The following is a 14030-nucleotide window of genomic DNA, read 5'->3' on the forward strand; positions in this document are numbered from 1 at the left end:
CAAATCTGCATCAATCTATGCTATATGGGTTTTTAAAGCACACTAAAGGCAGCAGTGCTTGCATTTCAGAACAAAAGGAAAACATCTAAATTTCTGTACATGAACAAATCACTAGTCTAGACTGTAGTAATTTTCTATAGCTCTATGAAGTTGATTACATCAATTATATTTTAATTAAGAGTGAAATCGTGTATTGGATTCCAAACTTATAGAAAGATGCCTGTGTGAAATGAATATGTATATAAATGCATATATATATACACACAAACACATTTCTATAACAATAAACTATTAGTTGTAATTCACTTGAAGAGAAAATTGAGTCATAAAAAATTGAAACTTATTTAAAATTCTATAGGTATATCTCTTTGATACTTTATTTTTCTAGGCATTTGTACAATTTAAAACTTGCATTTTGTTGCTTAAAATAATAAATGAAACTAGCACTTGATATATCATTTCTACTTCAGTTTACATTTCATTAGGACTTCAAATACAGTTGCTATAAAAATAATATTTTTATCAATGTAAACATATCAGTGATGAGAGGGTCAAAATGAAAGAACGTTAGAAGAGAGGTCTCGAGTACTTATAACCTAACCATTTCTGGTGGTGAAAAAACTGAGGGTTAGCGGAGTGCTTTTCTCCTATTCTAGTACATTTTGTACTAGAAAATAAATAAAACAAATGCAATCCAAAATAAATTTTTATAAAACCAATGACTACTGATTTTTGGATCAAGCACTACATTGGCAGGCTATTTGTCCTAGAAATATCCTTTATGGTTATTATAGCTTTGATTAGTTCAACCTCAAGATACTCTGTTTATGCCTTGTTTATTAAAAGCTATCTAGGATATTGACCTACTAACTCAGAATGCTATTAACTTCATCACTATTTCTGGACCCACAAGCAACCAGCTATTTTTTAAATTGATGGATCAATGTAAATGTTCCTGTATCTCATAACACATTGAGTTAAATATAATAGTTGTCAATATAACTGCTCAATTATCTGAGCAGAGTATCTTAGTGGTTCGTGTGAATAGTTTCGCAGAGTAAGAAATTACATTTTCTCTGGGTCTTCAAATACTGCTGGAGCCCACTTTATATTTCATTTCTTTGATTTCTTATAACATCAATCTCTAAATATTGTGGTTTTTGCCTTTTTATTGTTTAATATAACTTTTTCCATGGTTACAATCTAAGTTTCCTATTTTCTGCTTTAGATATATTATTAGCCTTTGTACCAAGACTTTTAGAAGAGTAAAATATACTTTGTTGACTCAATACTACTACCACTACTACTAGTAATAATAATAATAATAAACCGATTGTAAAAAAAAGCCAGCCCAAAATATTGAATTTTCAGCAGCTAGGTAATTGTAGTTCATGCTAGATGTAACATGAAACATTGATATAGCAACATCTCCATGACTGGAATATTGGTAAATCTAAACTTAAATACCACTCTCCTAAGCAGCAAAACAAGAATTAATTCATAGACAGTATAAAATGATTTAACACTCAACAGCCTACATTATTGTGTAGACAAGTGTAACAATAGTTGGCCAAAATACTGGGTCTAGGATTCTATATGCTAGTAAGTCCTCCATTCTCAAAGTCTAACTCTAATTTTGTGGGTTTTTTTAATTTGGAATAAATAATTTGTGTGTTTCCTGGATCCCATGGAAGTCATGTGTTCCCTAGATTCTATGGCAGACTATGACCATTCTGCAGACAAATCAACTCTCATATGAAAAGGGAATCCAACTTTTCTATAGCAAACAGCTATTTTTTTTCTTCAGAAGTTTCTAGGGGAAAAAAAGTAAAAACAAAAGAGCTCTTAAAAAGGAATGGAGTGTGGGAAAAGCACTTAAAGTATGTTATGGTAATTACATTTAGCATAAGCTCAAGTAATTTTAATGTCCTAGGTATACAACTTTGAATTGATTTTTCTAAAGTGAAATCCAAAATATGATTATGACATTTATGTATAATCTCAGAGAGTCCATGAGTAAAATTTGCTATTTAACATTTCCTCTAAGATAACATTCAAGTCATCTGTCATAAATAATCACATTCTTGATAGTTCAAAACCTACCAATTTCATATGCATTTAGGCTTCATGTTAATTTCCTATGCCCAAAACACATGAATAATCTTGTGTGTTTTTTTTTTCCTTCAGGCAGAATTCACAGCCATGAGGGAGCAGTACATGCGAGGTGGAGAAGGGTTTATCATCTGCTATTCTGTCACTGACCGCCAGTCATTCCAAGAAGCAGCCAAGTTTAAAGAGCTAATTTTTCAGGTCCGCCACACCTATGAAATTCCGCTGGTGCTGGTGGGTAACAAAATTGACCTGGAAGAGTTCCGCCAGGTAAGTGCCAATTTTACTTGTTAGCTTTTGTTTTTTTCCTTTGAGGATACATAGTAGCATGTGTAGCTGCTTCCTCCAAGCCATACCTGCAGGAAATTATTTTGATTCTGCATAAACGACATTATTTGGCAAAATGTATCCCATCCCACGTACTCTTTGCAGAGTCCTTGCCAGTGTCATCCTCCTGAATTGTAGTAGGCTCATGATTTGTGTTCAGCTGTATCTTAGCAATAATTCTGGGTAGTTTCCAAAGTTGGGATCTAAGACTTATCTTCTATTTTTGCCACTGTAGATACTAATTCTATTTCAAGACACCATGTAAAGATGATCAAACTATTGATACATTGATAAGAAGACACTAGGGCTACAGGTCTCTCTACCAAAGCACTGCACATGTAGAGAGAGGCAAAGCCATTTCACATGTCCCTATACCATCAAACGTCTGACTGCTATGTAAGTTACTCAGATCCAGCCACAGAGAACAGGAAAGTCTCTGGCTCAGCCTTGTTTGCACTTCTGAGGTATAGAACAGAAGGCAAATAAAATGAAATTATTTAAATCATGTTGTTTTGGAATAGTTTTTCATGCAGCAGTAAATAATCAAAATAAGGCCATTTCTCCTTCCAGAATCAGAACTGGTCACTATTTCTTAGTTTGCATCAGATACCACTCAGCCAGTCTATCCTCTTTCAGCTTCCCCTGCTGTATCAATCGAATTCTCAGTTTGACAACTTCTTGAAGACAAAAAAATTTGAAAAGGCAGAGGAAAGATCTTCCTTGGACTAGGACCCACTATCAGAATTCAATAGTTAATTTGCAGTTTATTCTCATCTGATCAAAAATAACTTGTTGGATAGCAGCTAGTTAGCAAGTTGTGATGGCTTCTTATTTGAGATATCCTCATGACAGTGATATTTCCTCTGGCCCAATCTAATGAGTAAGCAAATTATTGTACAATTTCATTGCTATAACTTATTTTGTACATGGTAATGTTACTGAGAACTTGCATGCAAATTAAATTTTTGTAAATCTAATTTTCTAAATTGATTTGCTTAGTTATAACTTGGGATCCTTCATCTTTATTTGCACTGACCTTAAATTTGAACTGGCTTTTAATAGTTTCTGTCATTCTAGTTGACGATGTATTTTTAGTTCTCTTGAAGAAGACTGCTAGTCAAAGTTTCCAAAAGTGGGAATATTAGCTGAAACAAATATTTTATTCGTATCATGAGAGTTCTATAATATAAAGATTGGAATTTCACATCTAATGTATATTTTCTTTACGTAGAAAAATGTCTTACAGATTGAATGTATATGAATGTATGCTTAACTCAGGCATGCCTTTGTGATTTCACACATTTTTTGTGTTGACATTTTTGCATATGCTACGTGTGTGTCTAATCATCTTAAAGAATCAGCTGTTGTTTTAGAAGCTCTAATATGTATAAACTCCATGCATGTTATCTGTCCTGTTTTATTCTGATTCTTCAAAACAATGTTTTTTATGATATGGTTGCATTTACATGGATTTGGAATTCAAGTTATTCTCTAACTAAACATAAATGTATTTTCATATACTTGACAGAAAGGAGGGAGGAAGTGTAGATATAGGGAACGTAGAGTCCTATGAAGAAAGAAAATGCTTCATTCCTCTCTTTATTTTTGCCAAAAACCACAAGGACAATTTTCAGCAAAAGTCAGCCACATGTCCAGTAAGAGAATTCCTTGCTCTTCATGATTCCAAAGCTGACTGATAAATCCCTCACCTTCCTTCCAAGTCTAGTTTTCCTGGGATAGAAGATGGAACTCAGGATCTCACAAATCCACATTCAGCAAGAACCCTGCTCATACTGGTTAATTATCAACTCCTTTCATATCAGCAGTGAAGTGAATCACAACTGTCACCAAAGTCATTGAAACAAATAATCAAACAAAGACATAAAATACAGTAATTTTGCAGATTTGACACATTTACTTTCTTTTAAATACATTCAAACATGATAGTAGCTGGAAGTACAAAAACTGTTAAAATATAAATCACAATCTTTGTAAAACTATTCATGTACCAATATCTCCAATAATGAAGTGTTGATGAGCCAAATTTCACTTCTAGCTCTGATATTTCTGAAGAAAATAATTAATCCTAAAATTTCAGAGTGTTTTCTTTCTTTGCAAAGTGATTTCAATTCACACTTTGTTCAAATCTTACTACTTTTATATGTAGGTGTAAAACAGTTATTTGAAGAATAAGGGTATTTGAGAAGTGAGTATAATGATAGAAATTGACTTTACTACCCTATTTCAGTTTATGACAAAATGAAGATTATAGTATAGATCATATGTAATTTTTTGTCATATCAATAGTTGAAAGGTTAGGTCATCTTTTAAAAATGCTGACAATTAGATCATCTATAGCTCAGCAGATTTTTGTGAGGAATTCTAGAGTAATAAATTTAGGATCTCAAAATTCTCAAAAAAACTCATGCTGGTGCTTTGGATTAGTGGTGAGTGGCAGAGCAGAGGGTTGACATTCATCCCCATTTCTAATTCAGTCTACACTGAAAGAAATTGAAACGAAAATGCCCTAACAAGTAAAGCTGTTTCTTTTCCTACTTGGTCAAGGAGACAGATGTTCATATTTCTAGAGCATTTCAAGAAACTCCAAAACACTTATCAGAAATAAAAACATTTTAGTGTCTGACAGTATCATTGATGTTGAACTCCTTGAGACTCACTGCGGAAGAACTCTGCTTGAAAGTTTGTGTATGGGTTGGGCATTACAATGCAGTGAGGTAAGAAGCTGCTGGGATACTCGCATCTCGTATCTGAGTGGTTGAGTTGGATTCTTTAATTCCTGTCTGTGCTTCTGATCCAGCTCTGAGCTAATGAGTGTCATGAAAAGCGATAGATGATGACTCAGTGTTTTGTCCTGTGCCATCCACATGGGAGAAACTCTGGAGTTGCTAACTTCTGGCTTTCGCCTGAACCAGGCTGTTCCTTGCATTGGGGGATTGAACCAAGGAATGGAAAATCTCTTTCTCTCTCTGTCACTTTGCATTTGAAATAAATAAAAATAATTAAATGCTAAATAACTGGCATTTTGTCTAAGAAAAACATAAGTTTTGTTGCTGATGATAATTTCTACACATCTTATTCTATGCAGTGTTCACTAGGAGCCCAAGAAGTAGGTTAGTATACAATACCAACTCTTGTATGAATCAAGTAAAGCATCAGTATATTTACTAAATTGCTTAAGGCCATAAAACTAGTTAGAGACAAAACACAGTGTTATGATTCTGAAACTCTGTTTTATCATTGGCCTGTGAATCATTAATGATTTAAGCACAAATTTAAAATTTATTTGAATGGCAAAGTTACCAAGAAAGATGGAAACAGAGACACTGAAAGAGAGGGACAGAGACATAGAGAGAAAGTGGGAGAGAGAAAGAGATATTTTGCACCTGTTGTTTCACATCCTAAATGGCTACAATATCTCTGGCTGTAACAGGCTGACTCCAGAAGCCAGCCCATATAGTAACAAGTGTCCATTTACGTGGGCTATTATCGGCTGTTTTCCCAGGTATGTTAGCAGAGAGCTGGATTATAAATGGATCAGCTGGGACTGGAATCAGAACTATGAATTGCCAGCACCACAGGCAGTAGTTTAGCCTCCTTTGCCAAATGCTGGCTCCATGAATTTCTTTTTGAGTAATCATTAGGATTTAGTGTGATTCTCAAGAATGGATCGTAACCAGTAACACCTTATTAGCAAGTAAGAAAAAAGAGAATCAGAATGATAATTCTTTGGAAGTGAAGTAACCATTTGTCTGGACTGGGGACAAACCATTATTATTCCTGATTCTGAGAGTAAGAGTGTGCAAAAAAAAAATACAAGGAAGAAAATGAGGTTTGAAAGGCACTGGTTTTTACTTAGGTGAGCAGTTTTGTTTAGGTTATATCCTGCCTGTTCTAAAGACAATAAGTTCATCAGCTTCCAAAATCTTGTCTCTATTTACTAAGGCTTCTACTATTGAATTATTGAGGGTAAATCCTGTCTCCTGTGATTGTAAAACCACAACCAACCATGCAAACTAGAAATGGTGCTATAAATTGAACAAGTTCCAGGGGTGTGGGAGCAAGATCGAAAAGTTTTACATCATGGGCCTAGTGGCTAAAGTCCTCACCTCACACATGTCTGGGATCCCATATGAGCACTGGTTCTAATCCCGGCGGCCTCGCTTCCCATCCAACTCCCTGCTTATGACCTGGAAAGGCAGTTGAGGATGGCCCAAAGTTTTGGGATTCTGAACCTGCATGGGAGACCTGGAAGAGGCTCCTGGCTCCTGGCTTCAAATTAGCTCAGCTCTGACCATTGTGGCCGCTTGGGGAGTGAATCAGCTGAAGGAAGATCTTCCTCTCTGTCTCTCCTCTTTTCTGTATATCTGGCTCTCCAATAAAAAATAAATCTAAAAAAAAAAAAAAGCTTACATCAACTGCAGTCCACAAATTGTTTTGTCCTGAAGACAGACCACAAGTCCTTAAATCCTGAGCGTCTAACTACAGCTTAATATTCAGCTGGAGGTTTTGAAACTGTGTTTTCTCCCCTCTCAGTAACTCCTGAATTCCTGACTTGGGATGATGAAAGACCTTTTCTTAATTCTTTAGTGATTCAATGAAAATAGGTATGATTCTTTACCTGGGGGAGTATTTGGAACAGTGGGGCCTGGGGATTTCTTTAGCATAAAAATAAACATTTATGCAGAGCTACATCCCGAATCTATCAATCTGTGTTTTGCAGAGGAAAGACAAAGAGAATTAGTCCCTGTCATTTTCTTCAGGGGCTTTTATTCTCAAAGTCTATACATATGAAGCAGGTTAAAAAAAAAAAACCATAAGAACATTAAAACTAACCATTAAATAAAATTCTGCAATGGATGAATCCAATAGTAACTGAGAACTTGGAAACACCTGTGTTGGCAGCATATTTGGGAAATGATGGTGTTAGATGGAGAAGTATCCTGACAAGGGAGGAAGTATCAGGTGAATGGTGATGGTTCCTTTTGGAAGGACAAGAAGGAGGCGATCCAGAGATGATATGTGAATCTTGAAACTTTTAAACGCATACAATCAGCAGGTGTGCTCTGTGGGGATCTTGGAAGATGAACCTGCTAGGCGCACACGTCAAGCATCCTCCGAATAACTTCCTAAATGGTGCTTGTCTTCAAGGCACATTTAATCTTACATAAAACAAAAGTATATACTTACAGATTGAATATGCTACAAAGCAGTAATTAATTTCAAACACAAACTTCTTAAAAATGTTACTTCATTATCTTTCCTCATTACAGTATTAGATAATTTATAGAAGCACGTTTTCTCTAAACGATGGGTACTTTGTAACAGAAAAAATATTTAAATCATCTGTTTTTATGAGGATTGTCAGTCATATTCAACGCAGAATTATTTTGTTCAAATTTTCCTTCCTATACCATTTTATAGCTATTCCACTTAATTAAAACACATTTAAACATATTAACTCCAAATGAAATAGAAAATATACAAGAGCTTTATGTGTTATCCAGACGGTAAGTTATGAACTTGAATTTGAATACATGTCAGTTTTCTGATTCTTATGTAATTTTTCTACAGTATTTTTTTTTTCATTCATACAGAGGGTAACAGGCATCCCTTTAGAAAATTGGGTGTAATTGGGTGGATATGACAGATAAAATATCTCTAGGAATCTAGTGTTACCATGGAGACAATGAATGACTTGAGCATGCATATGCTTATAACTATGTAATTTAAAAATGGTGCCATGAATAAAATTACATATGCACACATACATGTATACACACACATAAAAATAATCACACCCCATGTGGTATATTAAAACAAGGAAGGAAAAAATGAATAGCATAGGGAGGAGTTGTGAAGTGGCTGAGTGAGAGCCATGAGCAGACTTGAGAAGGTAGTCAGAAGTGCTTCTGAGGAAACCTGCAGAGCAGAGAGGATTGGGTAGAAGCGCGTTTGGGACACAGCCAAGAGCTGTTGTGAAATTTTGTTGGTGGGATATGATTCAGAATGTTGGAGAATTGTAGTGAAAAAGCAGGATAAGATTACACAGGGTCTATACACTTCTTCTATAAGAAGTTTGGATTTTGTTTTAGGAGTAAACTCTAAGACATTTGAGCAAAGGTTGCAACATGAATGCAGTCTGTTGGGTGGGGCAAAAATGAAGCCAGGATACTGGTTAAGAAACCAGTTGTCAGGATGAGAAATAGTGGTAACTCAAATGAAAGCCATAGTACTACCTTTGCAACAAAATGTTCCCAGCCATTATGCTCAAAATGACAAATATGTCCAAAAGGACATTTATCATATATTCTCTCTAATATAAGGCAACCTTCGTACAAAAGAAAAAGTCAATAGATATATAGGTAACCATGTATATACATATATTTAACTAGAGGATCTGTATAAAGGAGACAATTATACCATGAAGCAGAGGTACATTGCAACATGCATCTCTACTTCTGAATGAAAGATGGACTCCCGATTAAACTGTTATATATATATATATATTTCCATTAGAATATTGAATTCCTATCATTGTCTATACCTTCAGTGTCAGGATACACTTAATAGAAGAATGATGGACTGGTGACTGTTGTTGAGGGACTAAACTATTGTTACAATGTAGAGGAGAACAGAGGAGATGGCCCAAGTGCTTGTGTTGCTGAACCATGTGGGAGATCAGAAAGAAGCTCCAAGATCCTGCCTTTGACTTGGCCCATCTCCAAGTGTTGCAGCCATTTAGGGAAACAGTGGATGAAAAATCTTATTTTCTCATTTTCTCTCTCTCCCTTTCTCTCTCTCTCTCTCTCGCTCTCTCTCTCTGTCTCTCTCTCATCTTTCCTCTTTTTAACACTGTGTTTCAAACAAATAAAATAAATCTTAAAGAAAAAAGAAATATACTGGCATACATACTTTAAAATGTAACAGAGTTTATGATAAAAAGTATAGATTACTCAATGTATGTATGTGTCTTGGGATAAATCAATGGCGGGCACAAAATATATATTTCCCCATTCGGTACTGCAGTACTCCCTGCTGAACTTAGGGCTGGGGTGGGGATGCGATAACAGTAGAGAGTTTGTGGCTGTCACATGCTTTAATTTACTTCCACTCCAGACGTCCATATTTTTCTGGAAAATCCATTTCCAATAAAGCATAAATTAAACTTTCCAGCCATTTCATCCCAATGAATGACACCTTAATGGGAAAATAATGCTCTGGAGTCTGTCCCCTGCCCTTCCCCCGATTGTTTGGCCCAGAGGATCCGACTTGTGTCCACATTTAACTTCTTCCTTAGCTCTATTGTGTTCCCTTTTTCTTCCTGTTACACACATTGATCCTTAATTAAACATACACTGCAACTCACATTTTGTTTGGTGTGTTTCTGTCCAGTAGGTTAACCATGTCTCTCTCACAGGTTTTAGTTGAGTTAGAGGAGATAATGTCAGCAGATTTTTTTTTTTAAATTATTTATTATTTAACTTCAGTAATTACATTGTATTATGTGACACAGTTACATAGATACTTGGGTTCTCCCCACCCCTCCCCAAACCCTCCCACCATGGTGGATTCCTCCACCTTATTGCATAACCACAGCTCAAGTTCAGTTGAGATTTCCCCATTGCAAGCGTATGCCAAACATAGAGTCCAGCATCTTATTGTCCCGTCAAGTTCAACGGTTTCTTAGGTATACCCTCTCTGGTCTGATGACAGAGCCAGCAGAGTATCATCCCAGTCAATTGAAAGCTCCAACATACCATCAGCAAAAATTTACATCATTATGGAATTAATTGACATAGTAATGAGTAACCAATATGTTAAAAGTAAATGCGGGTTCCCAGCCACCTTCTGTGACCACCTCACCTATACTTCAATTTTAGTTTATACACAACATATAACATTCAAAACATAACATGTTATACATAACATCATATCATCTTAAATTAAGGCAAACATGTGGTATTTAACCTTTTGGGATTGGCTCATTTCCCTTAGCATTATGGTTTCCAGTTTGGCCCATTTGGCCACAAAGAACTGCATTTTGTTTTTTTTAATAGCTGAGTAGTATTCCATGGAGTAGATGAACCATAGCTTTCTTATCCAATCCTCTGTTGATGGGCATTTTGGTTGTTTCCATGTTTTTGCAATTACTGATTGTGCTGCTATGAACATAGGAGTACATGTTGGTTTCTCATAGAACACGTGTTCTGGATATATTCCTATCAATATCATTAAAATGTCTATACTGCCAAAAGCAATATATACATTCAACGCAATCCCAATCAAATTGCCCAAAATATTCTTCATGGAACTGGAAACAATGATCCAAAGGTTCATCTGGAAGCACAAAAAACCACGGATAGCTAGAACTATCCTGAAGAACAGGAAGTTAGCAGGGGGAATCGCAGTTCCGGACCTCTGGACATACTATAGGGCAGTGGTTATCAAAACAGCGTGGTACTGGCACAAAGATAGAGAGGAAGATCAATGGAGCAGAATAGAAACGCCAGAAGGAAACCCACACAGATACAGCCAAATAATCTTTGACAAAAAGACAAACGACAACCCAGGCAAATGGGAAGGTCTGTTCAATAAATGCTGCTGGGACAACTGGTTGATAGCCTGCAGAAACAAAAAAATAGATCCACATCTCTCACCATACACTAAGATCAGATCTAAATGGATAACAGATCTAAACCTACATCCAGAAACCTTCAAACTTTTGGAAGAAAATGTTGGAAACACACTGGAACACTTAGGGGTAGGCCCTCACTTCCTAAAAAAGACTCCAGATGCAGTAGAAATCAAGACCAAAATAAACAATTGGGACCTCATCAAACTAAGAAGCTTCTGTACAGCTAGAGAAACAATCAACAAAGTAAAAAGGCAACCCACAGAATGGGAGAAGATCTTCGCACACGACATAGGTGATAGAGGGCTAATATCCAGAATATACAAAGAGCTACAAAACAACCAAAATGTCAAAACAAACAAGCCACTCAAGAAATGGGCACGGGAAATGGGCAGACACTTCACAAAGGAACAAACCCAAATGGCAAATAAACATATGAAAAAATGCTCAAGTTCCCTGGCAATAAGGGAAATCCAAATTAAAACATCAATGAGGTACCACCTAACGCCAGTAAGACTGGCCCACATGAATAAAAGCACCAACGACACTTGTTGGCGAGGTTGCGGGGAAAAGGGAACCCTACTCCACTGCTGGTGGGGCTGCAGGCTGGTACAGCCTCTATGGAAATCAGTATGGAGAATATTCAAACAACTCAAATTCAACATACCGTATGATCCAGCAATAGCACTCCTAGGAATATATCCAGAACACGTGTTCTATGAGAAACCAACATGTACTCCTATGTTCATAGTCAGCAGATTTTTTAACATGATGGTTGGCATAGAGAAGGAACTGAATAAAAGCTATCTGCTACTGTTCTCATTTCCTCATCTGCATTGTTGTGACTGTTACTATGTAATTATTGTGTTTTTAATTTGCTGTTATGAAGTTAGAAACTAACAAGACAAATGAGTAAGAGTTGTGGAAGAACTAAGTCTAATTATTTTAAGTGAAGGCCCACAGAACTTTCTGATAATGAAGATGTATAGGTTTCTCTGCATTGATTTTGAAAAATTAATTTAGAAATTATTCAAATTTTCAGTTGTGAATCACATAGGAGCAGTTCTTTAATAACTCAGTATGAGCAAATGAACTTTGGAAAAATCAGTTTTTTTCAGTTTAATTTTTAAGTGAAGCAATCTGGAGACTAATAACCACCCCTCCCAACATACTTGCTCATTCCTAAAAAGCTAAGTTATTTTTTCTCTCTGGGAAAGCTCTCAATTGAAGGGTGAGAACCATGGCTCTTAAAGTGGAAGAATCAACATCACATATGAGCTTTATTAGAAACACAAATTATGATGTTTCCTTCTGACGATATCAAATCAGAAACTGTGGGAGAAGGGCACAGATAAATGGCAAAAGTTTTCTTGGTGATTCTGAATTATGCTAAACAACCAATATGCTAGAATATAAATTAAAATATGTAAATGGTAATGTAGTACTTTTGGCCATATGAAAGAATAACCCCATAGGTGATAGCTTAAACCCATAGGTGGTTGAAAGTTCTTAAATGAAATACTTAAGACACATATATGCAAACACATAGGCTTAAAATATAAAAATATTTTAAAATGTGAAATTAATATTAGCATTAAAACAACAGTGATGCAAATGTGGCAAAGGAAATCCAATTTCCCAGACATTTTTTTTCTGAGAAAAATGAAGTTCAAATTTCACTATATGTATGGTGCACCTACAACCAAATAGCCGTCCACCTATACCTACATGTTTTGTCATAAGAGGTGGTCCCTGCTCAGGTTGAACTAGCATCGAAATTGTTTGCTTCCCTTTCTTGTTTAACTTGTGTTACACTGAATTGTTCGATTTTCACGGATCATTGGCTGCATTTGTAAAATGACAAGTGAAGGCTTGTGGAAACGAGCTTGGTTTTTTTTTTTTTTTTTTCCCCTTGGGGAAAGGAGGAAAGGAAGGCTTCCTGTGGAAACAGATTGGTTCCCTGAAATGAAATCCAAGATTAAAAAGTTGCTCATAACTGATATTCTGTAGTTCTAAAAACCAATCCCTTCAAGTATCTGCCAGAAAGAAAACACTTAAAAGGTAAAGTTCCTCACTTTGGATGCTCATTTTTAACATTTCTGACACTCATGCCCTTCCCCAGGTTTACTGGCCTGCCCAAGCTGTAGCTTCGTCCAAAATTGTCCTCAAATTTCAGTACACATTTCTCTGGTTGTCTTCAATATGTGGTTGTTTTATTAGCTATATTGGAAGTGTAGGTATGTAAACTCAAGGTAACTTTGTAACTTCAAAAGGGTGATATAAGCAGATTGAATTACAAATACTGTTTGAAATGACTTTGCGTGTTTACCTGTAGTAATAACTTAGTATTTTAATTTGCAGCAGTCTGATTACTCATGAAACAAAGTCTCCTGTGCGTGCTACCTGCAGCCTACTGGTAGTTAAGCACCTGTGAATGTCCTTGCATAACATGCTAGTGAAATTATTACTAGAGTTGTACTTTAACAATTCTTTGTCGGGCCCGGCAGCATAGCCTAGCAGCTAAAATCCTCGCCTTGAATGCGCTGGGATCCCACACGGGCACCAGTTCTAATTCAGGTAGCTCCACTTCCCACCGAGCTCCCTGCTGGTGGCTTGGGAAAGCAGTCGAGGATGGCTGAAAACCTTGGGACCCTGCGCCTGCATGGCAGACCTAGAGGAAGTTCCTGGCTCCGGATCGGCACAGCACTGCTCGTTGGGCTCAATTGGGGAATGAATCATTGGACAGAAGATCTTCCTCTCTGTCTCTCCTCCTCTCTGTATATCAGACTTTGTAATGGAAATTAAATATTTTTTAAAAAATGAGTTCTTTGTCTATTCCATATTCAATGCTTTTGTTAGATGTGTGATTTGCAAATATTTTTCTCTGTCTCTAGTTTATAGTTCATTTTACGAAATATTTTGCAGAGCAAAATTTTTAATT

At 36.2% G+C, this 14030-nt stretch overlaps 1 protein-coding gene across 1 annotated transcript in view; it reads left to right on the plus strand.

Moving 5' to 3' along the window:
• RIT2 (Ras like without CAAX 2) overlaps positions 1–14030 on the plus strand; it is a 273324-nt gene that overhangs the window by 128595 nt on the left and 130699 nt on the right. Inside the window, exon 4 of the mRNA XM_004579532.3 lies at positions 2188–2379. Coding sequence (XP_004579589.2) covers positions 2188–2379 — 192 coding nt within the window. The remainder of the gene's footprint in view (positions 1–2187; positions 2380–14030) is intronic.

This window comes from Ochotona princeps, chromosome 18, assembly GCF_030435755.1.
Source record: "Ochotona princeps isolate mOchPri1 chromosome 18, mOchPri1.hap1, whole genome shotgun sequence".
NCBI lineage: Eukaryota > Metazoa > Chordata > Mammalia > Lagomorpha > Ochotonidae > Ochotona > Ochotona princeps.